The sequence below is a fragment of the Zonotrichia albicollis genome, chromosome 3 (assembly GCF_047830755.1).
Source record: "Zonotrichia albicollis isolate bZonAlb1 chromosome 3, bZonAlb1.hap1, whole genome shotgun sequence".
Taxonomy (NCBI): Eukaryota; Metazoa; Chordata; class Aves; order Passeriformes; family Passerellidae; genus Zonotrichia; species Zonotrichia albicollis.
The window spans coordinates 48473838-48500910 of record NC_133821.1 but is presented as its reverse complement, the minus strand read 5'-3'; the positions used below and the strand labels follow the sequence as shown (position 1 = coordinate 48500910).

Sequence of the window (27073 nt, the reverse complement as noted above, 5' to 3'; positions counted from 1 at the left end):
CAGAAACCAAGATTCTGGATTGTGCATTACTTTTTATTGAGCTTAGAGTTAGTCAGAGGTTGGATTAGAATCAGACTGGGGAAATAAAACCACATATAGAAGTTTCAGGCTTTTCCTTAATGTATACCTGTTTTAAATATTATTCAATTTTCACCGTACAGCTGCCCAGGCCAATGGCACTATATGTAAATTTAAAGCATTCAGTTGAATACCTTGCTGAATCAGGGCCATTTTCAGGGCACACATTACTGTGAAAAGGCTTTATTTCACATTACTCACAGGATAGTTCTAATAGCAATAATTCTTCACAGATGGACTATTTTTCTTCCACTCAAGTAACTTATAAGATAGAGGAAACATGAGCTGATAAAGTTCCTCCAATTTCTTGGTGGTAAGTAATATTACTTAGAGTCTTTAGGAATTTCAATATGAGAGAGGGGAGCAGATTACAACAAAGTTTCTAGTTAGGTAAACAAAAAATCCAAAATGGGATAGACTTTTGCAGATTATCCACTCACCCACTGATTTACCATCTGCAAAATAAGATCCTTTTTTTTAAGATAAGTAAGTATTATGTAAACTCTTAGTGTTCAGTACCCAAAGTATATTTTCTGTAGTCAGGTGATCACAATTATTGAATAACTACTTACAATTAGTTGTTTTGTAGTATAAAGCTGAAAATAAGCTTTATAAAATTTGGTTTTAGATTTAAAAATTTCCCAAGTACCAGAGAGGACATTAGCTATAAATTTGGATGTAGAAATTGGAAGTTTTCACAGTTCTTACAATCCTGTCCATTGCTCTATAGCAGAACCAGAAAGATCTGGAAATATTCCACTTGGGATTCTCACTTTAGTCATCTCACATTCTCATCTAGTATGGTAATGTGTGACATAAATGTTTTCAGACACAGGTTGTTACTGTCATGCTTCCCTCCAGCATGCAAACAAAGCCAAAATTACCTCTTGAAACCCTTTAAATACTTTATTGTGAAATTTATAATTATAGCCTCTAGTTAACTCTCTTGTAGGAGTTTCTTTGTGGAAATTACTTAATTGTGCTTTTTTAAAAATAAATAATTTGAATTTATGTTTCTCTTGAAATAAATATAACTATTTAATTTACAGAATAAAGCGATCCCAAAACCCAATGGGAACGTAAAGCTATCCCATTTCATTCCCTTCTATTGCCTTATTTTCTTTAAAAGCTTGCTTTCATGGTAGTTAGGCAGTAGTGATCTTTAATAATTTTCTCTCTTCTGTTAATTGCAGTATTTGAAAACAAACAAAAAAAAATATTAACTTTTTATTTTTCTTCTTTTTATTTTTTTGAGCTTTCACTGTTTTTCTAATCCAAGTCACACTCCAATATAGAAACATAGTGCTGTGTTCTTGCCTGCTGCTCAGCCAACAGAGGATGACTGGGTGCAGCATCTGCTCTCTCTCTTCTGAAGAGAAGCACGGCTTGCTCATTCAGATCTGCAGACCAAACACCCAGACACTTTCAACGCCAAAACCCAGATCCAGCAGCTCATCATAGGCTCCAGTCCCCATCTGACCCTGAACAGTAAAATGTCTGAGTACTGAAGCAAGAAGTAGTTGATATGTTGAGAACAGGGTTTCAAATATGATTTTTTGTGGCTATCATCACTGAAGGGTTTTGGCTATATGCATATGAGAAGCAGAGAGTTATTTGGGGAAAAGAGAATTTCATTTGTGTGATAAACTGAATTTTTGGCATTTATTTCCCACAGTGCTAACTTAAGCATTCCCTCTCTGTTACTTAGTCCATGCCCTTTTCTGGCTTAGTATCAAACATTGTTAAAGGCTGTTCATTTTCAAAAGAGCCTTTGAAGTGGCTATCTTCTAAGGAGCAGGCGAGGATATTTTTCTGTAACCTTTAAGAAGTAAATAGAGGGCTGTGATGATCACAAAGGGAAAAACATGGATGCAGATTGACAGAAAGTAGTGCTTAACTTATAAGAATTTTTATTTGTTTATGATAATCCTACCTTGGCAAAACAAATACTAGGGATAATAGCAAAGTTTTTAGGTATTGTAAAAAACAAGCCTTCCTGTAAAATTTGTGATTGAGAGCTTTGAAATGGCAGAGGGAAAGGCTGTTTTGAATGTAACTTTGCTATCAGATTTACTGCATGCAGATAAAAATGGTACAAATAAAAACATCTCTCCTCCTGTTTACTTTAATAGAAATATCTCTAAGAAGTAACTGTAAATCATAATGTTGACTTTACAGCAAAGGAGACATTACATTCTAATGAAAAGGCTGCCATGAATCACTCATAATTTGCTCAATAAGAATTTACACATGGCTGCACTTTATTGTATTGAACAGAATGTAATCAGGCTTGATGACCTTTAAGTCCTCTTTTAGGTTAGGTATCTAAAAATGTGATCTGCACTCAGCAAGGTCTCAGAATTGCTTTTTTTACAAGGCTTTGAAATACAAAGCTCTGCAGAGACACAATTCATATCCAGTTGGTGGACTGGCAGTACATTTTAACATTTATTCTGAGCTTTGTGCATAACTCTGATTTTCATTTTGTTCATGTCAAATCATAATGTCTTGTACTAGTGATTAAGGACTGAAGACTAGAGCCAAAAATTACGGAGATAAAAAAACCACAAAATGTTTCTCTAAAGAAAATATTTTAATAATATTAAAAATAATAAAAAATATATCAATCGTAGATGAGCTGTTCAGTATGATACTCAAGCAATAGTCTAGATTCATTTCTAGAAGAATGTACTTTGGGATAAGGTATGTTCTGCTGTTAAAAATGGCAAGCTGTTTTGAAAGTGCAAAGTGACACTCCTATCTTTGTTGTCAAAGATCTTGGTACTTTTTATTACAGACTAAAAAAGAGTAAAATTAAGCTCGTGTCCTTCTTTTGTGTAGAGCATAATCTTAAGCCTTTGGTATTGTTAGAATCACTGCCAGCTTTGCTAAAAGCAAAAGATAAAAAGTACAAATCTCCAAATTTAATTTTTCTCATGAGAGGTTTTTTCCCTGGGATACCTAAAGTGTCCTTTTATGAAGGCCTTTTATTTCTTTGTTACCTATTTGAGATAAAGTCTAATGAGGCAGGACTCAGCTTTCCGCTTCTCCTCTGAAAGCCTAAATCCTTCTCTGCCTTGCCACAGCAATACATTCTGACTTGGCAGAGCAGCTGGGCGGCTGTGACAGCGGGTTGCTGAGCTAGTGTGACCTCTTCCAGGAATTAAATACATACACCTGCTCCAATAAAGAGGGATTCTCATGTCATTACAGAGGTGTAATTAAGGATCAAGAAAAACAGGATGTATACTTGTTTTGTACATAATACTTATTAAGACCAAAAATTCTCCGTGGCTCCCTACCCTCAGCTGTGAGGAGCCATATAAATCTAGGTAAAAGAGGAAAACTCAGCTTTGCTCAAGACCATTACTGTTGTCCAAGACGTGCTAGATCTGTTCGTTGCTTATTTCAGTGCTCATTAATGTGCATTTATAATGCACATTATCAATGAATTTAAGTGTGTTGGTAATCTAGAGATTGATTGATGATCATGCTATCCTGGTGCTTGATGTATTCATCAACTTGGCTTATAGTATTCTGGCATGTAATCACATGCAAGAAAGCCCAAACATTATATCCCTTTTTAATTTTGTTCAAGCTATTGTCATTAATTAGAAGGCAAGAGTTCTATTATCTTAAATTTTAAAAAAAGCATCGTCATATGAAAATGTTAGCCAGGTAGCAAAGTAAGAATGGAAACTATCTGCAGGGAATCAAATTTCAGGGTTCTCTTTAAAATACATCTAACTGAAATGTTATAAAATAAATGTTCTTTCAGCCTTAACTAGATGCTCAATAATGTAGCTGTAATGATTTGATCAGTCTGATTTCAGATCAATATTTCCAGCATTTTCATGAAGCAAAAAACTAGGAAGCAAACTTCTCTTTTAGCTGTCAATTTCACTTATCCTTGAGGCAGAAAAAAATCGTAATTACTGGTTATTTTTCAAATTGAGCATTAGCAGACATGTAAGCATCTAATTCTGACCCACACAAACATACTTTTTATTCAGTTTTGAAAACATTTCTGATTGGGGATTTCTTGCCTGCGTCTGCTTACTTCTGTCTTCAGATGCATATTGCTCACCTAATCTCTGTACTTAGCAGTGTGGCCAAGGGGATTTGGGCAAGTCTAGACATATCAGACATTTTCCTCTATGTTGGTAATGTCATTCTTCATTCCAATTATTATGCCTTATTTAATAAGCCTCTATTACAATTCAAACAATTATTTCTTTATTTGCTGTTTGAACATGTGCTAAAGACATATCACTGCTTTAAGCCCCTTTCATTATGAATCAGATTTTCCCTGACTTCATATCTCCTGAAGAGGTGCAAATAATTAATATCAGCAGTTGTTTTAATGAAAAAAAGAACTCTTCAATAATTATTATATCAAAACCAGCAAAGCAAAACTAGTTCTCTTCCATCTGACTATCAGTAAGAAATAGATTTCCCTCACCTAAACTTAAACATTTATCACACTTAAACATTTATCAACTCATGTTGGAGTTCAATCTGTGTTGGATAAAAAGGAATAGACAATTTCAGGACACAAATCATCTGACTTGTGCTAGACATTTACTTGAGAATAGGGTGATCCAACTCTGAAACTAGGTATTTTTCTCCATTATAAAGAGAACATAGGTGATCTTGCTCACACATAAATGTCTATATTTAGTTAAATAAATGCCACTGAAGGTGTCTATGGACCAGGCTTTCAAAGATAGAATAGGAGTCAGAATGTCACTGGAGCTGTGATTTACTGGTAAATCACAATTTCCATAGTGGGTCTTTGCCATCATAGTTGCATAACCCCTCCAAAACTAAGTGGGGCAGTGTCTAAAATTTTTGAGCCTGAACCTCTTGTCTCAATATAGACAATCAGTGTTAATGTAGAAAAAATATTGCCTCATTCATTGGTGTCACTTAAAAAGGGTAAACAGGAAGTAGAAATATGCTTAACATGCTTAGTAGCTTCAGTATTGTGGATAAATACCAATAAAAAATGCTAGTTTGCATAAATATTATTGAAGTCAAATAAAGACAGTCTCAGCTGGGTGAATCCTTTATGTCATTTACCTTGTTCAGAATTACAAATCTTGATTCAGGTGAAACAAAATATGTAGAATGCTGATGGATGTTCAGGGTTTTCTTAGAATCTGTGTACTATGAGTTATAATATAGAGATTATTAAAAATGGGAGCTAGTTTTGTACCTTTATTATGGTAATTTATTATGTGCCACAAAGAAGATTATCAAGGCTTTCTGTCTTTTAGCACATGGTCACAGTCTTACAATTGGTAAACTGACTGAGCTGTGCTGGCTAGGATTTCTCCTCATTTTCAAATTAAAACCTAATATGAGTTGGTTTTATTTGGTTTTAACCAAATCACCTGCCTTGCTGATACCAAGTAATTTCCCTTTTGCTGAGTAAACCTGCAGATCTAACTCCCTTGGGTTTGCATAGGCACAATGTCCTTTTCTGCTTAAAGGTACTCATATGAGCCATTAAGAGTTTTGTCTTCCTTGGCTGCTTTAACTGTTAAACAGAAAGTGCTTCCTTCATGGTTTTTTTTTTTTAATTCTGAGTAATTTTCATGTAACTACTTCTGCCAATTTAGGGGAGAGAGCACCCTGAGAACAGCTGAGGATATAGTGTTTTCTGGACTTACTACCAGAAAAGAGTTTTTGTGTGCATCTTCCCATCAAAAATGCTGGCACTCCCCAGTATCTGATTAAAAATACTGCTGTGACTAACCAATGTGTCCATTGCCCATGTACCCTGTTCTCCACCAGCAAGGATGTCACCTAAGTGTAGCCATGAGCATTTACAGAGGCCAGAGATTCTGACCCCAGCTCTTGATTGCCTCAGCTGTTCCGTGCATTAGCCTGAAGATGACTACTTCTGCCTGGTCTGCAGGTGGATCCAGGTGCTGCCAGTGGATCCAGGGCTGAGCCTTTGTCCTGTAGCTTTAGCACTCAGCAAGGGTTCCTTCCCCAGGAGCCCTGCCCAGTGCCCCCAGCTGGCTGCCACCCTCTGATCTGGGACTCAGCAGCATCTGCTGCACACCTGTTAGTGACAGTGCTGCTCACCTGCTCTGGGGTGCTCCTGGGCCTGTGTTCTGCTTCAGTCTTGGAGGGAAACTGCTGAAAGAAATATTGAGAAAGAGCTTTATTAGTCTTGTGCAATGATGAAGTTTGATGGTGGACATTTACTGCATCCAAAGGCTTTTTAGGGTCCCTTTCTTATCCTGGTAAGAAAACAGCAATGCTTCTGTTAGATGATTTTTTTTTTTCTCTGTCTTACCAATTTTTCTGCAGTGTTCTGGACAGATAGAACTCCATAAGTCTGGAATTGTAAAATCCAGTCACTTGAATGTTTCTGGTTTTTTTTGTTTTGTTTTGTTTTTTTTTTTTTTTTCTCTACTGGAATCTTTAGAAATGTCCTAATAGAACATATTTTTTTCTAATTCTGGAAGTTGCTTTGGGAAGCAGTTCTGTTTATGATCCCTTCTTATTTCCTTCTTCTTCTTGTGCACCTCCAAAGTCCTCTTGGGAAAAAAAAAAAAAACCAAAAACAAATAAAAGAACAACATGAAATAAAAAATTAACAAAACTGGTACCTTTGTTCTGCAACAGCTGTCTCTGAGTACCACCCAGGTTTGTGCTGCAGGTTTTTATTCAGGCTTTGTTTTGCACAGGAATGTCTCTTTATTAATCTACAGTATTTTAAGATAATTACCTTTTTATTTTGTTTATCCTAAAGGAATATTTGGGAATTCTGTCTTCAGTTCATTAAAATAAATGGGTCCTCATGAATAGAAACTAAATACGTCACGTCTTGAAATGCTCCCTTTCAGCTTACATCTGCTTTTTTTTGGGTAAAACTACTTAACACAAGATGTGCTGCAGGATTACCTGACTTGAGGGAGTTTAAATCCAACTTACATCAAAGATGTATCTCTTTTCCTTGATTTACTCCATTTATTTATATTTCCATGTCTGTGTGTGTGTTTAAACAAAAATACCAACACTCAGGTATAGAGTACAAATATTCAGTAGCTGATTAGTGCAGTATTTAAAGAGAAAGTTCAGCCAGTAAATATCTGTGATGTTCTCAGCAGGAACCAGAGGACTGGAATCGCTGATAGGAGTCAAGAGAAAAAGTGCAGTTAATAATTTGTAGATATTTACACCTTTGCTGGTTTCTTTCACAGTACAAAGGCATTAGTGAAAGTGACAGAAGCGAGTTATGAGCCATTTACTTGGGCTATCTGCAGGGATTTAATCTCGCTTGGGTCATGGAGTTGAATTCTCTGGGAATTGGTGTTACTGTGATAGGCTGTATCTGAAGGCCTGGAGTGCAGAGATAAGACTTTAAGTCCAGCTGGAATTAGAAGCAATAGAATTAACTGGATTGTAGTGCTGTAAACCTTTTGGTTCAGATCCTGAAATGCCTCTGGATGGTAGTTCAAATCTCTTCCAGATGGTGGTTTGGCTCTGGGACCTGTACGCAAGGCAAACACTCGCAATGTCAAGGACTTTTTTTTAGTGGAATCAGCCGGATGTAGCTCAGCATCCTTGTTGTTGTTGCTGTTCAGACCTTAATACGGTGGGGAGGATGGTTTACTGTTTCAAAAGGCTAATTTTCCACTTCACTGACACTCACATGCATGTTTGTGGGTATTTTTTTAAAGGAAAGCTAGGAAAGTGTTGGAAAGGTCATTGCTTTTATGGCAAATGAGACAAGGCTGAATATAGCTGACATATGCATATCAATATGAGATAATAGAGATTGCTATAATGGAAAACATAAAACATCTATAAATGAGCTATTAAGGGCTGGGGATTTTGTTGCATTTTTTCTTTTTTGTTGTTGTTGCTGTTGTTTCCCCTTCCACCTTGAGAAGGCTTTCCAAGGGAATGCTTTAAAATGGTGGATGCATGTACTCTTACCAACATGTGCATATTTTTTGTAATGCAGTGTATTTTCTGTGATCATGCAGCATAATTAGACAAAAGTGACAATGCATGAGTTGATAAATTCTGTTCTTACATTAAAGATGAGAAGTTAATTGCAAACCATGATTGTAAAAGAGGAGATGGTTGTTTTTTCTGAGCTTAAAAGGAAGCGGTTTCCCCTAGTGTAATAGGAAATACAATCTCTAAGTCTGCTGAAGAGAACTAAAATTAAAAAATTAAAGTAACAGACAATACTGATTGAGGAATTTTTTTTAAGATCTGACTAGAGAACAAATCCTTCTTCTAATTTCATTGGAAAATATAATTTTATAACAAGAGCCAGTAGGACTACTTCAAAGTTTCATTGCTGTAATAACTTTTATTTTAAAATCAATGCTCTTATTAATAATTTTTTTACTTTAATGCTAAATTATAAGTTATGCTAAATTTAAAAGTAAAGATTTCTCAATAACTCCAAGGCAATATGAGGAAGATTAGTATATTATGGATTTAGAAAATGGTGGGCCAAGAGAGAAAGTCTCATTCCTACGGCACCCAGTAGGCAAGTGAGAACTCTGAATAGAAACCTCTTTATTCAAATCCCAACTATTCCTGTTAGATATTGGACTACAAACACTTTCTCCAATACAATTATTTGATTACTACAAACTTGCAGTCTTCTCTTTCCTGTTTGTAATAGAATTTTCTTCTCAGCTCTTGCAACCCTTTACCTCAAAGGAGTTATACCTGATGGGAATTTGTCTAGTGCAGTGCATGGATATTTGCACAGCATAATTAAATGTCTGTGAATAGACAGCGTGCATAAGTGTCCAGCTATAGTCCATGTGGTGGGAGCACCAATGCTCTAGAGAATAAAGCTTATTTTTAAAAAAATGGTTTTGCCTAAGGAAGTTTGAAAGAATTTAGCAGGAAAGAGCTCAGAAACTGGAGAGCATGAGTGTGTGTTTTTATTTTGCTTAAAATTTTAGGATGTGAATTGTTTTGGATTTGTTTGTTTTGGGTTTTTTTTTCAGATCTAAGTGTATTGTCTAAATACACATTATAGTCAAAACATTTTTATTTATTTTCATCACTGAAAATTGTAGAAATTTTATGAGGGAAAACTTGTGCTCTTCCATTGATAATTTGGAAATTGTTCAAATGGAATTGATGGAAGAATATTGGTATGAATTAAAAGGAGGTTAGCATAACACTGACGTGTAAAATATCACTCTTATTAATGTATATTAGATTTTTTGTGTTTATTATGTACTATTTTCCTGATTTTTTTATCTTACTTTTACTGGCATGCCTCATCCATGAAGCTTTGAAAAGAGACATTAGATCCTTTTTTAATTTGCTGCTCCTCTTATTCCTCCCTCCCAAAAGACTCAAACTTTGAGAGGCATCCTTTTTGGTAGCTTTTTTATTAAATTCTAGGTATAGACAAGTAAAAAACCCCCTAACTTAAGGGATGAAGGTAAAAAAGTTGATGATTAATTACTTTATTTCCCTCTTATCCAAAACAGACTCAATGCATTTGACCCTTTTGGTTTTCATCAGAGTTGTTCACTCTGTAGTATCTGGTATCAATTTTTGCAAAAAGGAGATAATCCCCTAAGATTTCTTGTGTACAGACTGCACTCTAAAAAGGTGATGGGCTTACATATGCTTTATTTTTGTGAAGAAAAGGCGCTGCCTTAGATTATAATTTTCTTGTTTACAGAGTTGCTATTCTGGACTATTAGTTGCTCTGGAGATGTAATGTCTGTTCAGACCAGACCAAAACTTGAAATAAAGATGAACAGCTTGTGCCTCATGTAGAGACTGAGTCTCAGAGAAATATGTGAGACCTGGAATAGTGGAACAGAGCTATAAAGAGCTGTTGTGATAGTGTGTGTGTATTTGAGGAAGTTCTGCCTGGTTTACTAATATGTATTGTACTCCACATCTATGTTCTGATTAAAGTGCCAGTTCTAGATCCTTTTCATTATAACGGAATTTGTTATAGCTAAGCCTGATGATGACAAATAAATAAAAAGTACTGATTAGACCACTGCCATAGGCACTGAACTGTGAATTAATCATAATTTTAATTCCAGTTAATCAGTTTTATCTGTTGTCACGGTTTACACTGAGCCATAAGCAAGGAAAACAGTCACAGTGATGGTTAAAATGTCATTACAAAATGCCAAACATTTAAATAATGTATCTGTTTTCTTTGCATGTCACAAAAGAGATACTGAATGAGATTGCAATAAAAAGGAGCTCTGTCCTCAGAATAAAATGTATTAAAGTCTGTGGAAATGCAAATAAGTCTGAAATGACTGTCATTCCAGTGTAAAAGTACCCTGATTTTATGTCTGAGGGCCTACTCTTTTCTGAAATGATTAGCATGCTTGGTTTTAACAGGTGGGCTTAGCCTGAAATGGATTCAATAATTTGAATGCAAGTCATAACCTTTGTAAATTAAGGACAGATATCCTGTCTACGAAACTAAAATCTTCTACTCAGGCTGTTCAGAATTCAGTGGAAATCTGAACTTCACTGTGAAATTAAATTATATCTTATGTAGCTTCTAGCTGATCTGTCCTGGATTATGCATTTCAAAATATCCTGATAGCAGTCACCTTTTAAAGTAACTTATTTCTATACTTTCTAATGCTTCTGAAGTGGATTCCGATGTAGCATCTGTTCTGACATTCTCTGTGTATCAGAGAGTTAATAATTTTGTAGCAGAGTGTGTCTGACTCTTTTGTGTGGAAGGAAATCAAAAGCTAAACCTAGTAAAGCCCAGCTGAGCCTAGAACAGGGTGGATGTGGGGTGGAGTTATCCCAGTGATGTCCCACTGTGTTGCCCTTTAAGCCTTGTGTGTGTCTCTTCAGAACACTGGAGCACAGGAGAAGTCAATGCTTATGCCTCAAATTCCTCTTAGTTAAGAAAATCAGCTCCTGGAATTATATAAATTATTCAGAGCAGGTATAAAGAAATGAGGCATTTCTCCAGCTTCATCCTTCAAAATCTTATTGGGCAAGACATCTGCAGAGATCACCTTGTATGCACAAACTAGACAAAGTTCTTACAAAATTCAGGTGTTGAGACACCCTTTACTGTTATGCAGGGCCCTCAAGACTTTCTGTTAGAAAATGGGAGAGTTCATTTCAAATGTCCTTTAGCCTGAGTTCGTTCAACTTTTCACTGATTTTTGTGAAAACCAAAAGATGGGCTTAATTTACTTTCTGGTTGTGCCAATATGTAGAAAAATAAGTCAGGAATAATTTAAGCTAATTCAAGATTCATGCATGGCGAGAGAGATAAAATGGAAAAATGACTGAAGTGTTTTTAAAACATTGCTTTAGGAGAAGAAAAAATTGGGAAATTTAATACTGGATTATAGGAATGTATCTCTGTGTTAATAAGACAGGTTATGCCACAAAAATGGTGTGAGTGCTGGAGCACCTCTTCTTGAAAGACAGACTGAGAGTTGAGGTTTTTCAGCCTGAAGATGAGAGAGCTCCAGGGCAACAGGGTTGTGGCCTTTCAATCTTAAAGAGGGCTTAGAAGTAGGATGCGGACAGACTTTCAAGTAGGACCTGTTGTGACAGGGCAAGGGTAATGGTGTTACCTGGACGAGATGGCACATTTAGATTGGAAATAGGAAAGGTGTTTCCCACAATGTGGGTGGTAAGATGCTGGAACAGGCTGCCAGAGAGGTGGTGGATGCCCCATCCCTGGAAACATTCAAGGTCAGATTGGATGGGGCTCTGAGCAACCTGATCTAGTTGATGTTGTCGCTGTTTATTGCAGAGAGGTTGGAGTAGATGGGCTTAAAGGGTCCTTGCAACCTAAACAATGCCATGATTCAGTGAGGGATTTGGATCATCTCCTTCCACCATGTGCAGTATCTTGATGGCTAAGGCAGGATCCTGAACTGCCTGGTACCATCTTAATTCTTTACATCTAGTTATGCTCTTATGTAAAATACTTAAAGAATTATCTGTTCTTTTATGTGTGGTATCAGGATCATGTTTTAGGGGAAAAAAACCCCAAACTCTAAAACCGCCATGCATGCAACATAATCTTAAGTGCTTCTCAAATGAATCTGAGCAATGCACTTGATACAGGATTGACTATTTCTTAATAACTAAAATAAAGATATTTTTGTTTGTGAATATGTTGATGCGTATGTAAAGTTTACAGTAATTGTAGAATTTGGAAAAGAAAATCAAAGACAATATTTTTGTTTAGTTCTCCTTTTTAGAAAAATAAGAGCATTTGATATCCTATAACCTTTCCTTTTGGAAGATTGAAATATTCTAGCTGAAATGGATGTGGTTTTGTCTTTCAGGGTTTCTGATTATGTGTAAAATCAAAAATGGATGATATAGCAATCTATTTTCCTCAGATACTGTAGTGTGTAATCTTGATTTTACAGTTTTATATAACCTCAGTAAGTGAAAAAAATATTTGAACACCTTATGAAGCAAGTTTCTTCCTAGTGGCCCTTTAGCTTTAGTGATTAGTTGAGAAATTTATTTTTAGTAAAAATGTGGAATGGATTCTGGGGTGGGGGGCTGTTTTGTTTGTTTGGCTTTTTGGGCATTTTTTTGTTTTGTGAATTTTTAGTAGGGATGTTTTTAAGATAGGGGGTGGGTGTGTGTCTTGCCACAGGAGTGGGAGAGAGATCCTTTGGACGAAATAAAAAGAGCAGAAATAAGGAAGCAGCAGATGACAGCTCAGAGAAGGATAGGGAATAGCAGGAACATATAGCTAAAGGCAGTATCTATTCCATGTGGATTTACCATGCCCAGGTAGCTGAATGGATGGTTGTCTCTGGACATGTCTAATGGTGCCTTGCAGATGTGAATCGATGGGCTGAGGGCTTCTCTGAGTATTGCCTACTGTGGAAATGCTCTAGCTTTGTCTCTCTGCCAAAAGAATTTCAGCTTTTTCATCCTAGTTAAAAAATATATTTAAAATGTAATGATCTGACATGCAGTTATTACATCTGCATTAAATTATTACTGTGGAATGTTCATGAGTTTGGATTCTTATTTTACGTCTTTGGTTTATTGCCTTTATTTAACTTCAACTCATATTAGTTTAATTACACGGTGTCTAGTTGGCATTATTAGCAATATGTTAACTGCAGATCTTGACTTATATATTGGCTTAGCTTGGATATTTTATTCTTGTGTACTACTTCATTTAGTCCATATATTTCCCATGCATATGTAGCTTGTGGAGTATCCAAATTGCAGGACTGGCATAATCTTTTCTGCTTAAAATGTATGGAGTTGCCTAAATGTTTCAGTAGCTCAAAGCTGTTAGATTAAATAGTTTCCTATTTGACATGGGATTATAGTTGTTGTCCAGAATCAGCTGCATGGTTTTATACTAAATTTAAAATATTTTTACTGAATGTTAATGCTACCACCCATTTCTGGAGAGCTGAAAGACATGAGGGTTTCCTGCCTGATCCTGGAAGTGCTTCACCTCTGAGAGGCTGACACTCCTTTGCAGCTCCTCTGGAACTCTCTGACTTGTAGGTAATTGATAATCTATCCTTATGCTAATCACTTCTCTTTCAAAATTGTGCCAAGTCTGTCAGCACCCCAAGGGCTCTGATCAGGCCCCAGCATCCTCCTGTTGCCCTGCATGGAGCACCCACTGGTGCTGGGCTGCTCTTCTCTGCCCAGACTCTCCTGCAGGACAAAATCCATCTGCTGCAGGCAGGTGCCACTTCAGGAAAAGCTGAGGCACACAGCAAATTTAATCCAAGTTCTGTCAGCTTTTACAGCTTGTAACTCTGACTTAGAAGGGGAAAGGATGAGAACAGGAGTGTTTTAGGCAGACAAACCAAACAGCCTTTGCACTTTCTGGTCCCAGCCAAAAGTCCTCAAAATGTACTATTATTTGTGTGTTGACAGTTGTGGCTCAAATAACTGTAAGCACATCCCAGCTGGAGAAAAAACAGGGATAAGTCTTAGAAGTTTTGATTTCCCCTGTCCATTAGCTCTGCCTGCTCCCCTGTGGAAGAATCCCAGAAAAGTCACCACAGCAGAAACAGCAGCTGAAGCCAGAGGGCTTTAGTCTCTTCCTGGTTACACTGACCTCAGTGAGATCTGCTGGTGTTGACACTCGGATTGTAACTGTGGAATTTTGTTTATTTTTTTAATATTACTTCAATGGACACGGCAAGTACGTTGCATGTTTAGAGAATACAGGTGTTTTCTCTGGTTCTCTTTTCTTCTTTCAGCCTTGAAAAAGTATTTAATGCCATCTAGATAGAAGGTATTTATAGATTATAAATCATTAGTCTGACAGATTATTTGAATGAAGTTTGGTTGTTTGGTTTAGGAGGTTTTACATCCACTCTTTCTTACAGCTCTATTTCTCTCATTCACAACTAAAGTTTAGAGCAGCAGCAGGACTGTGTTGTTCAATTTTTCAGCTGCTGTTGTATTTGTGCTATCTTTATTCTCTTTTTTTCTCTTTTTGCTGGGAAGGACTAATCAAAGGCACACTTTGAATAATTTTATTTTGCTTATATAAGAAAGTGTTTGTGCTGGCAACACAATACATGCTATGAAATATTGTCAATGAAGAGATGAATCTGCAGCCCTTTATCTCGGGTGTCTTTTATGAACCTTCATTATTTCTTTGAGGTCCAGCAGGGTGACTCTTGTAAATCATTGTACTATAGATACTATGAAAGAAAAGACCAGAATTTATTAAAAGCATCTCATTCATGTGTTTTCTTTTCTTCTTTTTTTTTTTATTTTTAACAGAAAGAAGAAACCTGTGTTAAGAAAGAAACCTGTTTTAAGAAAGAAAAAGCAATGATCAAGAAAACAACATGATTATTTTTACTATACTTACCTGCATTTTTAGTTACAGATGTGATCCTCTCATATTTCATTTGAAATAACTACCATGCAGGAGATGCTCATAATTACATGCCTGTGAGCAGTTCAGCTAATTGTCTGCTACTTAATTTTGGAAGAGTTATAACTATTGACATTGAACTGTCAATTTAATAATTAAGCTGGTCACTCTTAAAGGAAAATTTCATCTCTAAGATCCTACTATAAATCAAACCAGTAGGTTCAGCCCCCACAAAGACTTAAAGCATGTGATTGACTTCTCTTCAGTAGTGTTTCTCATATAAAAAATGCTGTCCATGTGCTTTATTGATTTGGTCTAATAACCAAAGTCAATAATAATAATAATAACATTCCTTCTGATGGATTCTTTAATATGCTTTTTAGGCTGAGCAGTTAACTCTAGTCCTCCCAGTCCTAAATCACAAACCTCTTTAAAACCAATCCCAAGACTCATTTAATAGTATTTTTCTATACTTTGCTCCCTGCTGTATGAGAGATTCCTTGTCAAAGTCAGTCCACAGTAAATTGGTTAGCTGTACCTGCAATAATGTGTCCCCATGTGCTAGTCAGTTTGTATCAGTCTTGTCAAAAATATTTTAAAAATACATAACTTTGGAACAAAAATTAATCTCTCCCTGCTGGTAATGGTCTTTGTAGATCTGCATAAATTGTAGGTAAACTTTACTTACCTCTGCCTTTGTGTTTAGCAGATGATTCTGGTCCTCAAAGTTGCCAATCTGACAGTTTTTCTATTCAATAGATTATCTACCATAACAAATTTCCAAGTATTTTAAGCAGAACATCTGTAAAAGGCCATCAAGAACTTCCTGGCTAGTTCAATAGCAACCTCATTTATAAACTATTTTATCTTCTATTTCTCATGAGGGATGCTGATAGGCTGGGCTTGAGGAATTTGGAGAAATGCATTTTGTGCTAGATTGGATGCTGTGGTTCATAGTTTTACTTAGGGAAAAATAATATCTGTATAATATTTAAGTATTTAGTAGAAATCATGGAATAAGTTTGGTTGGAAGGGACCTTAAAGATCATTTGGCCCTCTGCCATGGGCTAGGACAATTTGCACTAAGCCAGTGCCCTTCAGTACCCCTTCCAACCTAGCCCTGAACATTTCCAGAGAAGGGGCATCCACAATCTCTATAGATAACCAGTTTCAGTGCCTTGCTACCCTTCTAGTAAGGAATTATTTCCTCATACTGAATCTAAATGTCTTGTCTTTTAGCTTGAAGCCACTCCCCCTTGTCCTGTCATGCTCTTGTAAAAAGTCCCCATCCCTCTTTCCTGCAAGTTCCCTTAAGGTGGTGAAAGGCTGTATTTAAATCACCCACAAGTCTTCTCTTCTCCAGGCTGAAAAAAACCTCTAATTCTTTAAATCTTTTCTCATAGCAGAAATGCATGCTTACCATTAGGATATATCTTGGTTCCTGCTGTGTCTGGAAGGCAGAGTTGCCCATCTGTACTGGCATTGGAAGCAGTGAATTGTGTTAGCTTGGGGTGGTACTGCTGTTAGAGGGGCAAAAAGGAAATAAATTTTGTTTAGTAAGCCTTGTATTTTGAGAGGTTTTTTCTGTCTTACTGTCTCAAGATCCTGAAATCATGCTGAGGTTCCCTATACAATGTCTAGCTCTTCAGATACTCTCTCACAGACAAGTCAGTAGCCATAATTTTGCAGAGGAGCCTGAATGTTTGCATGATTTGCATCAGATTTAACACTTTTCCTGTGTTTCGAATGCTGATTTTTAAAGTCTCTGAAGGCCTGAAATGATTTCTTACATGGCTTTCAAAATGCTTCTGCATTAATAGTTTTTTTCTTGGTTGAGTCATTTGCTCAACATTTTAATGATTTATGTTTCTTATGTAGATAGTAGCAGGTACAAATATGTGTTTTAATGATATTCTGCTGCATATTGTTCACTAGAGGGGAATATAAAGTGGGGAAAGTACAAAGTACTGAATACATGGATAGTTTCCAGCCTTTTAAGTGATTCAGAGTGTTTGATGAATCACTGGTTTCTATTGCTGACCTCTGCTTCTGACCTTCCCCTGACTTCACAGGTCAACAGTTCTGTCAGCAACCACGTTTTGAATAATTTGTCATCCAAGATCTCTAGATGGTATTTCTGGTTTGGGGGATTTTTTTTAAGTTTTTTTGAATTTTTTTGAGATGTTTCTGATGAAAATTTAGTTTTGGTTCTATAATACAAAACTGGATCTTGGCTACAGGATAGAGAGATGCTGGGATTAGAGTGTACTGCACTGCCCTCTGTACTGGGCATCAGTGCAATATGCTTACTGGAATGTACACAGACTTCCAGTATTTACCTCATACATTGAAAAAACATCTCAGTCCTCCCTGTTCTTCGTATGCTGCAAAGGAGTTTCACTTCAAGCTTAATATATCATTCACCAACTTTTTTTCCTGTCTTCCCCCTCAAAAAGGAAAGGAACAATTGCCATATGCTAAAGGCAGAGAAATCTCCATACCTGCTTATTTGGGAAGTACTCAAGTACATTTGATATGACTTTTTCTGTTCAATGGCGTTCCTTCTATTTCTTTCTTTATTCTGTCATTTTCCCACTTATGCACCGGAAAAGCCTTCTCTGATGTGTTTATTTTAATGCAGAGCTTTCTCTGTGAGCCATTTGGCTGGGTACAAGAGGGGCAGTTGCTTTAATCTTGCAATCAGAAGGCTTTGTTCCTCTCACAGTATGTTCCTGATTAATGCGAACTAATAATTACAAACACTAGAGCCTGCAGTGTTATAACACCACAAGTGATTGGCTGGCCTGCAGGTTGACAAGCTTTTCTTAGACTCAAGAAAGAAGGGTACAAAAATTGCATTTCAAAGTGTTTATCTTGCCAGAATTCCTAATTGTGTTTTGACGCAATTATAGCAATGACATTTAGTAGTACTGTCGCTACAGAAACATTAACATTTTGAATGCACTGTGTTTTTCAAGGACAAATGTCTTTTATTCTATTTTTGTTTTGAAGGTGGAAAACTAAAATTTTCAAGCACACTAAATCTTTTGAAACTGTGTTAGATTAGCATTAATAATAAAATATGGCCATGAAGAATGCCAAGAACAGATGTGGAAGAGGAGATTTTTTTTCTTCTTACTAATTTGGAAAATGAGGTGTAGAATAGGGGCTCTCTGGTTGATTGGGGTTTATTGTTTTATTACTTTTTTTCTCTCCACTCATCAATGCTAAACTGGCTGAAACCCATTCTATTCTGTCAGTCTATAATTCCAGCTGAATCAATGCTATCTTGTGCCTTAAGAACTTGATCTAACTTTTGCTAAAACAGAAAGAAAAGAAACCACTGTTGACTTAAAGCTGGGTCTGGGTAATGTTACCAAAAGAGTTAAATGCATCTGACTTTTTTACAGGTTTTATGTCCATCACAAGAGTTAAAGAAGTGATGAATATTGTGGGGGTTTTTATGAAGGGAAAAATTGGAAGTTCTTAGCTACAGTGTGAGTGAACAGTTGATAGTTGCTGATAACATGGAATTGTGCTCCTAGTTCCCTGTGTATATGCTCTAACATGCTTTTAGTAAATGATGACATTTTTATTTCAAATAGTGAAAGTGCTTTGCGTGCAAAGTAGTCTTGTGTGCTTGAGAAATGTCATGAGGAAATGATTGCAGAGAGAGATCACTACAAGTTCATATCAAGCCATGTAGTACGTTGGTTTCCCTTGGAAATAAGAACTTAAAGGTGACTGCAAACTTCCTATTATTATTGTAACTGTTAATTAATAAAATATATTCTCATACTAAGCATATTTGGACTTGATATAGAGCTACTTGTAGTGGTTAATTCTAATGGTAGTCAACATTGCATAAATTCATCCCTTCTTGGTTTCATTTAAAAATGCATTTTTATAGAGCCTCAACCTTATAAGTGATCCTGTGGATATTTTGGGGTTTTTTCCTAGCTTGAGAATTAATATACCTTCTTACCTTTTTGTGACTATATACCCAGACCTGCAAACTAATGAATATTTTGGAAGTTTTCACCTGAAATAACTTCAGTGAAGTAAAACATCAATTCGTCTAAGAAGTTTAGTTTGAAATATTTTCTTCTTGTAAAATTAAGATAATTAGTACCAGAGCTGATAGCATACCTGTGGAACTGCTTCTACACACTCATTTAAATTAACTTGGTGTGTATCTTGGTGTGACTATTTTTTGTGTATATGCTGGTGTAGCATCATTAACTTTGAGAGTCTCCTATTAATCACACAAGGATGAAGAAACAGGAAAAAATCATTGTCCTGTGTTACCAGTACCAAATATTAAAAAAAGTAAGAAAGACTTTTCTTGGGGTTTGAGTAAGTATGTTTCTGGGTTTTGGGTTTTTTTAATTTAAATGAGTGTTCTCCCCTATCCCTATCCCTATCCCTTCTTAGATCCCAAGTTTTATAAAGCACACTTACTTCTTATTTCTCATCCTTTTTTTTTAATATCCTCTTCCCAAATGGAAATCATGTAAGGATTAGCCAAAAACAGCAACTATTGCATTCCTCAAATTTGGAAAAATAAGTATTTTAATAAAAGTGTGTTAATAAATAAGACTATGAAAGAAGTAGTATAGCTGTTAATCAGACATTAACTTGTTAGTCTTGGTTGTCTTTATCAAGTCAGTGAGTTAGATGTCATCCTCATGAATTAAAATTCCAGGACTCCAAAGGAGGGAAAAATATGGCTCCCTATAACAACTGTGGGACCAGATAATGATTGCAAGCACAATTTTGAAAGTGTAGGAAAAACTGTCCTAATGGGGTATTTATATTACTTTAATGTATATTGTGTGAGTAGCATGTCAAATCACAATCCCAAGAATAAACTTCTGGATGCTATCAGGTTATGATATGGAAAAGTTGATCAAAGAGCTGCAAAGAGAAGGGAGACCTGGTTTATAATGTTACTAATGAAGAACAGGTTTTTAACACTGATAACTAAACTACTAGAAAGCAAAAAAAATTAATTCCAGCACTTTAAATATAAAAATACAATTTGGTGGGCAAAACTGCTGAAGTATCTTACCTGCAAACAGCAGAAAAAACTGTTGCTGAGTCCATTTAAACTATAACAGGAGCAGAAGGTCCATTAGGTGGTTGCCATAGACTTGGAGAGTGAGGCATATAGCTGGTTCATCCTTGGAAGCAAGCAGATGGGTTCAGTATGGGAGAACCTAGAAAGGACCTGCTGGAAGCCTCTCTGTGGACCTTGGGATGCACATTACAACTGCTTTGAAACGGCAGTTGAAATCTAACATATGTCATTATTAAGGGATGTGCACTGGGGAAAAAACCCAGATTTTGACATATGTTATATGTAGCAGTGTAGTCCAGGAGCTCTGATAGATAGCTCCACCAAAATACTGCCTTGGTGCTTAGTAAACCTCAGCAAAGTAAATTACATTTTAATAAGTGTTTAGGAGGACTTGAGCAAGTTGGTAGACATCATCTTCCTATTCACTGGTCCAACATGTAAGTCATGTGTATTGTATGATGTTCCTAATATTCCAAAATGATAGAGCTGAAAAAGCTATTAAAAGATAAAAAGTAAGAGATAAGGAACAGCACCTATATGAGGGATGGGAAGGTAGATTACTTTCTTTTCTGAAAAGTAAACTGTTGTGGAAGGAATGCTAGAGATCTGTTCAATCTTTGGAAGCATGGGCAAAAATAAATAAATGGGGGGCATCAAATAAAATTTATAACTACTGAGTTGAAAGCAATTAAAAGAAGGTAGTTCTTTGTGCAGCGTCTCAAGGTGGCCTTACTGTTCTTCCTGCAAATTTTCTGGAATGCTAAAACTTCATGAGAGATGAAAATTCACTGCAATAATTAATTGGTGGCAAGCTTTATTTTTCAGATGTTTTAAATCATTAATTCAAGGTCATGCCCTCTCTCTCCTTTCTCTCCCCCCATCCAGCCCCCCCCCCAATATCAAGTGTTATTACTTTATACTAACTCCACTCCAGCTGTGTTCACCCAAGGACCCAAAACTATGATTTGTCACCCCTGTGAATGCCTGCAATTCAATGTACATGTCCCAGCATTTCAGCTAGTTACTTTTGAGAGTGGAGCTCAGTGAAGACCAAGTTGTTTTACTCAACTTTCTAGATAGTTATAAAATGTTGATCCAGGCTAAGTTCACACTACTAAGAGAATTCAAAAATCATTTCAGCTGTGCCCACACAATGCTGAAGTGCCTGAAAGGAATTGGATGTAGATGTGACACTGGATTACTTTATAATTCATGGTGTTTGAAGTAGGCACTAATTTCACTAATGTGGTCAATGTCTTGACTGCCATAATTTCTCCTCTGGTTGAAGATTTTCTGCTATTTTCTGGGCACTGATTCTATCCCAAACGCTGAGTAATCCAAGTATCAAATGTTTTCATTTTTTATACTTCAGTTGTTTGTTTCTACTATGTATGTGGATACCTGTAAACTTCAAATCTATTGCTCAGATTAATTTTGTTGTCTGTAAATTAAATATTAATTGGTGTGAAATAATTATACAAAGAGAAAGCATACAAGTGTCAATCTTTTGTGATGCAAAATGTTTTTATAAATGTTCCTATATATGGTATGTGTGTATATATATATATATATATAATTGTTTTTTCTTCTTTGGCAGATCATCCTGTTAATCACATTACTTTGCAATTGTGAAATATTGATGATTTGCTATCCATATTTTTTTTTCTGCTTCGTAATATACTCATAAATGAACTGTGTGTATTCAAGAAGTCACTGTAAAGTTTAATAAGGATTTTCTGTCTGTTTTTTTCTGGCTTTTATATTGTTTTGTTGTGGGGGGTTGGGGATTTTTAAGTTTCTTTAATAATGACTATAAATATTGAAGTTAATGTATATCTAATTACAATTCTCTATTAATAATTTCATTATGTTTTATTACAGTTAAGTAAAGGCTTTATCTACAGCCAAGAAATCTATTTACAGTTTTTCTAATGGTCTATTCTACTTCCAGCTGTTATCTTTCTTCCCTTTTCTCCTTAGTGAACTGCAGGCCCATGTGTAAACAGTGTTGAACCAGAGAATGAGTCTTTGTAGCTTTTTAATTATGATTAACTCAGTACCTGTCTTTAACTGAGAAAATGTAACCTACTAATGATGCCTGTCCACAGCACTGACCCTAGGGTGGAGGGACCACATGTCCTGTTTGTGACTGGGCTTTACTGGTGAATATTGTTATATAACCTGAATGATCTCTCAGTGTAATCATGATAAAACTGTTTAGTTAAAACATAAAAAAAACGAGAGTAGGAAAAGCAGCAACAAAGGCAAGTTTTATATGTTTATTTATGAAGTATATTATAATCTTTGTGTGCTTTGGTTTTATTTTGTAGGGCCCATCTTGCTGGGATGATGTGCTAATTCCCAACAGAATAGGAGGTGTTTGCCAGTCCCAAGGGTGCAATGGGAATGTAGCGGTAAGATTTTGTCATGTTTCTCGAAGTACTGTGGGTGCTCATAAGCATAATTCTTTGTAACAGTTTTAACCATGTTAGAATTTCAGCACTGACTGTGAAGAGACAGGTATGGCACACTTCAATAGAGCTGTTCAGCATTAGATAATAAACCTCTGATGTCTTGCAAAAGGGAGGAATTTTGGTCGGGTGCTCTTTGGAATGAAGGAGGAAATAATTTTATTTCATCTTTTGCACTGAAGTATAACTCTTAGATTTTCAAGTATGCAAAGGTTAAATGTGGGAAGTAATAATTGTTTCTGTCAATGCTCATTTTATAATTATTACGTATGTCTTTACCTTGAAAGCTTCAAATTTCCATGTCATAGTGCATATCAGAACTTACATATTGGGCTTTGTCCACAGGAATAGGTTCTTCATGATGATCACTTTGCAGTTTTTCTCCCACGTCTTGTTGCTGTTTCTTCCTTTGTTTCTTAAAGTGACATTAGTGAAAAAAGACTAAGTAAAAAGGAGCATAGGTTTATCAAATTATTAATTATATATGTATACTTGTATCTTCATATGTATTAGATATTTCTAGCATCTAACACTAAAGCCTTAGAGATAATTCCTTCTCAGGAAAAAGCTTTGTTTGAGTGTTCCTTCAGGACATAGGCTTTAAAGGTAAACTTGAATTTCCCACATATGAAAAGATTCTATTCATCAATGATTTGTAAATTGGAGCCATACAAACAGCTTTTTCCAGAAGCGCTCACCTGCTCTGGTGTAACCTTCTCCTTGTCTTCCCTAACAAGACAGTTGTGAAGTGGTGTGTCCTTACAGTTCCATAGGTGTCTCCTGCTTGGCCATAGATGGTGCCAGAAAATATTTTTATCTAACTTTAGATAAAATTAGATACTAAATGGTTGTTTTAATAGCATGGGATTTATAGCTGAGTCCATGTGCAGCCAACAGAAACTGAGGTCTGGCAGCCTCTGATCTTCTGCTTCTTGGTGTGCACCTTGTTGTAGCAGTGTTTGATTGAGCCACCCAGGAATCACAATGTCCTGGGCTGGAAGGGATCCACAAAGACCATGATCTTGAAAGTGGCAGGTGTTAGACATTCAAATGCTCTTCTCTTGGCAGTACAATTCCCAGTTTTGTCACCTGTTGGCAGAATATACCTGACTGACTTGCAGCTGCCAACTTACAGCTTTTGTTATCCAGCGTATCTGTGAAAAAAGTAGTGAAATAATGATACTTTTGGAAACCCTCCCTCCTGAACTACAACCCGTTCCCTCATTGAATCTGTTCTTATTTTGTAAAAGCAGAAAATTAAACAAAATGCCATCTTGGTCGAGAGAGAAGAAAAAAACCCACTGATCATAATGCTAAAATCAAATGCTGTGGCAAACAACCAATACTCAGTCAACTAAGCCCCATGACTCCAGTTGCTGTCAATTCCTCTGGCAAGTTGCAAACTTAGCAGAGCCGAGGATCAGTGTTATCTTTCAGTAAGGCATCACTGAACAAATTTCAGAAGACATCCTATGTTAGACAGACATTTTGCTAATGCAGTTTGAGACCACCTGGACTACAGGCATGAGTCTGTTACTGGAGAAATGTGCTTTTCTTTTATTTCCAACCTGACACGTTTTCCCTTTATCAGCTACAAACCACTCTAACAGTTTTAGAACTGAAGCAAACCGAGGTGCAAGAACACTCCTAATTTTTATGATTTTTCAACCAGGATTTCCAGCAATATCAATCTAGTCAAGAACAACTAAGCACTTGAGTGCATTTAACTTCTTTTACCTAACTATCCAAGAGGTAGGTAACCCTGAATCAGATATTTGAATTGATGGCTTGTTCAGATCCTCTCGTTGCTGAAAGATATCTTTCTTGTGTTTTGGGATGGTTTGCTTTTCTTTGGCCTCAATCACTGTGAAAACACATCTTTACTTTCTGGGAAATCTTCCATTTCAAAGGCTTAAATCACTAAGATTCTTGGTTTGTGTCTTGCTCCAAGTGAGAAATAATAGAGATCCCGAAGTGTTTCCAAGGATTTGGTGTTCTTTTCTGCTCTGATAAAACAGACTAACTGTTTGGAACAGAATAAAAATAACCTTAACTAAATCATGGGTTAAAACCTCTAGGCTTTTCTTGCCTGTTACAATCTTTGTAATATGGGGTCATGTTTTATCATTAAGTACTTATTTTTGCATTTGTGGAGTTATGTCTCTTAAATAGTTCCACAGTGTATGTGCTTCTTTACCATGATATGCAATGAAGAAGCTTTAAGGCTGTTGGTTGTGAGTTATCAGCAAACTGCAAATAGTGCTGTTTAAGGGGGAAAAATTTACTCCATTATTTCTCTCCCAAGACATGTTTCAGTTAAAAATTGATTTTTTTGTCAATTTTCAATTTTTGTAAGCACCAATTTGCAACATAAAAAACCACAAGGTAATGTGTTTTCCCCCAAAATACTAGTCTGAATGTATTTTGATATGAAATTAGTCTCTTGACAGAACGACAGACTTTAATTCTTTTGGTTGCAAAAATGTAAATAAAATAATTGACTATAAGAGAAAATAATGACAATCAAATTTCATTTCAGTTAAATAAAATTTCTAATGATTTGTAGAAGATATAATGATTATCTTAATGTTAAGTGCACTGTGATTTGATATGTGCTCCAATGTGCTCCCAAGCAGAGGTCACTGTGGGGTTTTTCACGTTAATTACAGTCTATCAGAATCAGTCTGAACTTCTGCAGCTTCAAAAAGATGAAGTTCCTGTGAACACTTATGTTGCTGCAATTGTAGAAAAGCCACTTTTATAAAAAACTTTAAATATAGTAATTCAAAAATGGAAGAGTCATCTTTAGCTGTTTTAAATGTGGATTGCAATCAATCTTTCAAACACTTTCACAAACTAGGACCATTCATTAAATGAAAGAGAACATTGTACTTTTGGTATCTGTCTCAAACACTTCCAGCCAGAAATATTGTATGTACCTGTGCAGGTCTGCTTGGAAACAGGTGTGGTTCTATGAACTTACAGACACTCTTCTTATATGAGTGTTTTTGTTACTGCCTAGAACAGAATGATTTAGATAATCAAGTCCAACTGTTAACCTAGCACTGCCTAGACCACCGCTAAAACTGGTCCCAAGTGTATTTGATACCATTTTTGAGGATTCATGCTCATCTTCACAAGTGACCAGAATACATGTAAGACTAAGCTATTTATTTAGCCTTTCCTTATTCAAATGAAATATTACTCAAGGCATGTTCTTGTTAGACTTTTACAGTTCTTTGTCTCTCAGACAGAATATTTTCTGTTTATCATCCATTGAAGTGAATTTTTGATTAAGGACTTTTTCCACTCCTGTATGAAAAAATGCTATTATATTTGCTTCCTCATGTAGGCTCGTGCTTTTTAAAAGTCATCAAGAAATAATTTGTCTTTTTATGGTGAGACAGAGATTAATGCCACCATAAACCACTAAAGTGGTGGTTTCATAGGAATCAGCTCCACATTAGTTCCTCAGTCCAGTGAATATGCATCAGTTTCTGAAAGACATTTCCCATGTCCCCAGGGCACAGTGTAAGGCAAACCTTTTTGAACTTTAGAAACCTTGGAAAAAGTATTAACGTTCTGCATGTGTTCTTGGGATTCTCATTTGATGTGCAAAAAAGAGTTGCTGTAGACTTGAAAATCTCAGAAATAATGAAAGGGTTAAAGAGGATTATAGGTCAGATATGGCTTAAGCCATTGGGAATAGGAAAAATGAAAATCTCTGTAATAGAAATAGAAATGTACTTCTCTTCCCATTTGATATATATCACCACTGTTACCTTGAATTCTTTGTTTCTGAAGATGGCATCAGCTGTCATCATAACTGAATAGCATTTTTATCTCTGCTCCAGTTATTGAAACATGCTAGGATTCAACAAACCATTTCTAAAACAAGCACCAGGATTTCTGTGAACTTCTGGATTTTCTTAAATATCAGCACACCCTTCTTATCAAACTGTATAGTAATCTCAAACTCTATAGTAATCTCAAACTCTATAGTAAGCCCAAGGCAAAGATTTATATTGCAAGTTTGGTCACTTTTTTATTTAATGTTTAGTATTGGCTATTATATGTAATTTTAAACTGTTCAATTCAACTATACAATAGTCTCATTGTTGTAGGGTATGTTTGAAAGCAAAATGATTGCCATAGGAAGCATGTTTGGTTTAATTATGCAATTTTCTTATTATATTATTATAATTATATATAATAATTATGTATATTATAATTATATTTTCTTACTGTATTATTATAATTATGTAGAGTTTCTTATTATTATTCTTATTCTCTGATTTTTGAATCTTGCAATTTAATATTTACTATATTTAAATTTTTAAACATTTCTCCTATTTTTCCTTCCTTGCTTGTTTATTGTCATTAGGTTTGGCACTGAGAACAGCAATATTATGTGTTCCTTTCATAGTCTGTTCCTTAGGGAACCTGAGCTCATCTGAAATAGTTTGGACTAATAAATCAAGGGAATAGTGTTCAGCTTGTATGCTTTAAATACACAGCTTACCAAATGATTTTTTCTTTCAAGTGTCTAAAGCTATTCTTTTCAAACATCACTGTTCAGATGAAATATGA

General features: G+C 35.8%; 1 protein-coding gene across 1 annotated transcript in view; it reads left to right on the top strand.

Annotated features, from left to right (window-relative positions):
- The window catches only part of PRKN (parkin RBR E3 ubiquitin protein ligase), a 678920-nt gene that overhangs the window by 280986 nt on the left and 370861 nt on the right, over window positions 1-27073 (top strand). The window contains exon 5 of the mRNA XM_014266682.3: window positions 22343-22426. Within this exon, the coding sequence (XP_014122157.1) occupies window positions 22343-22426 (84 nt within the window). The remainder of the gene's footprint in view (window positions 1-22342; window positions 22427-27073) is intronic.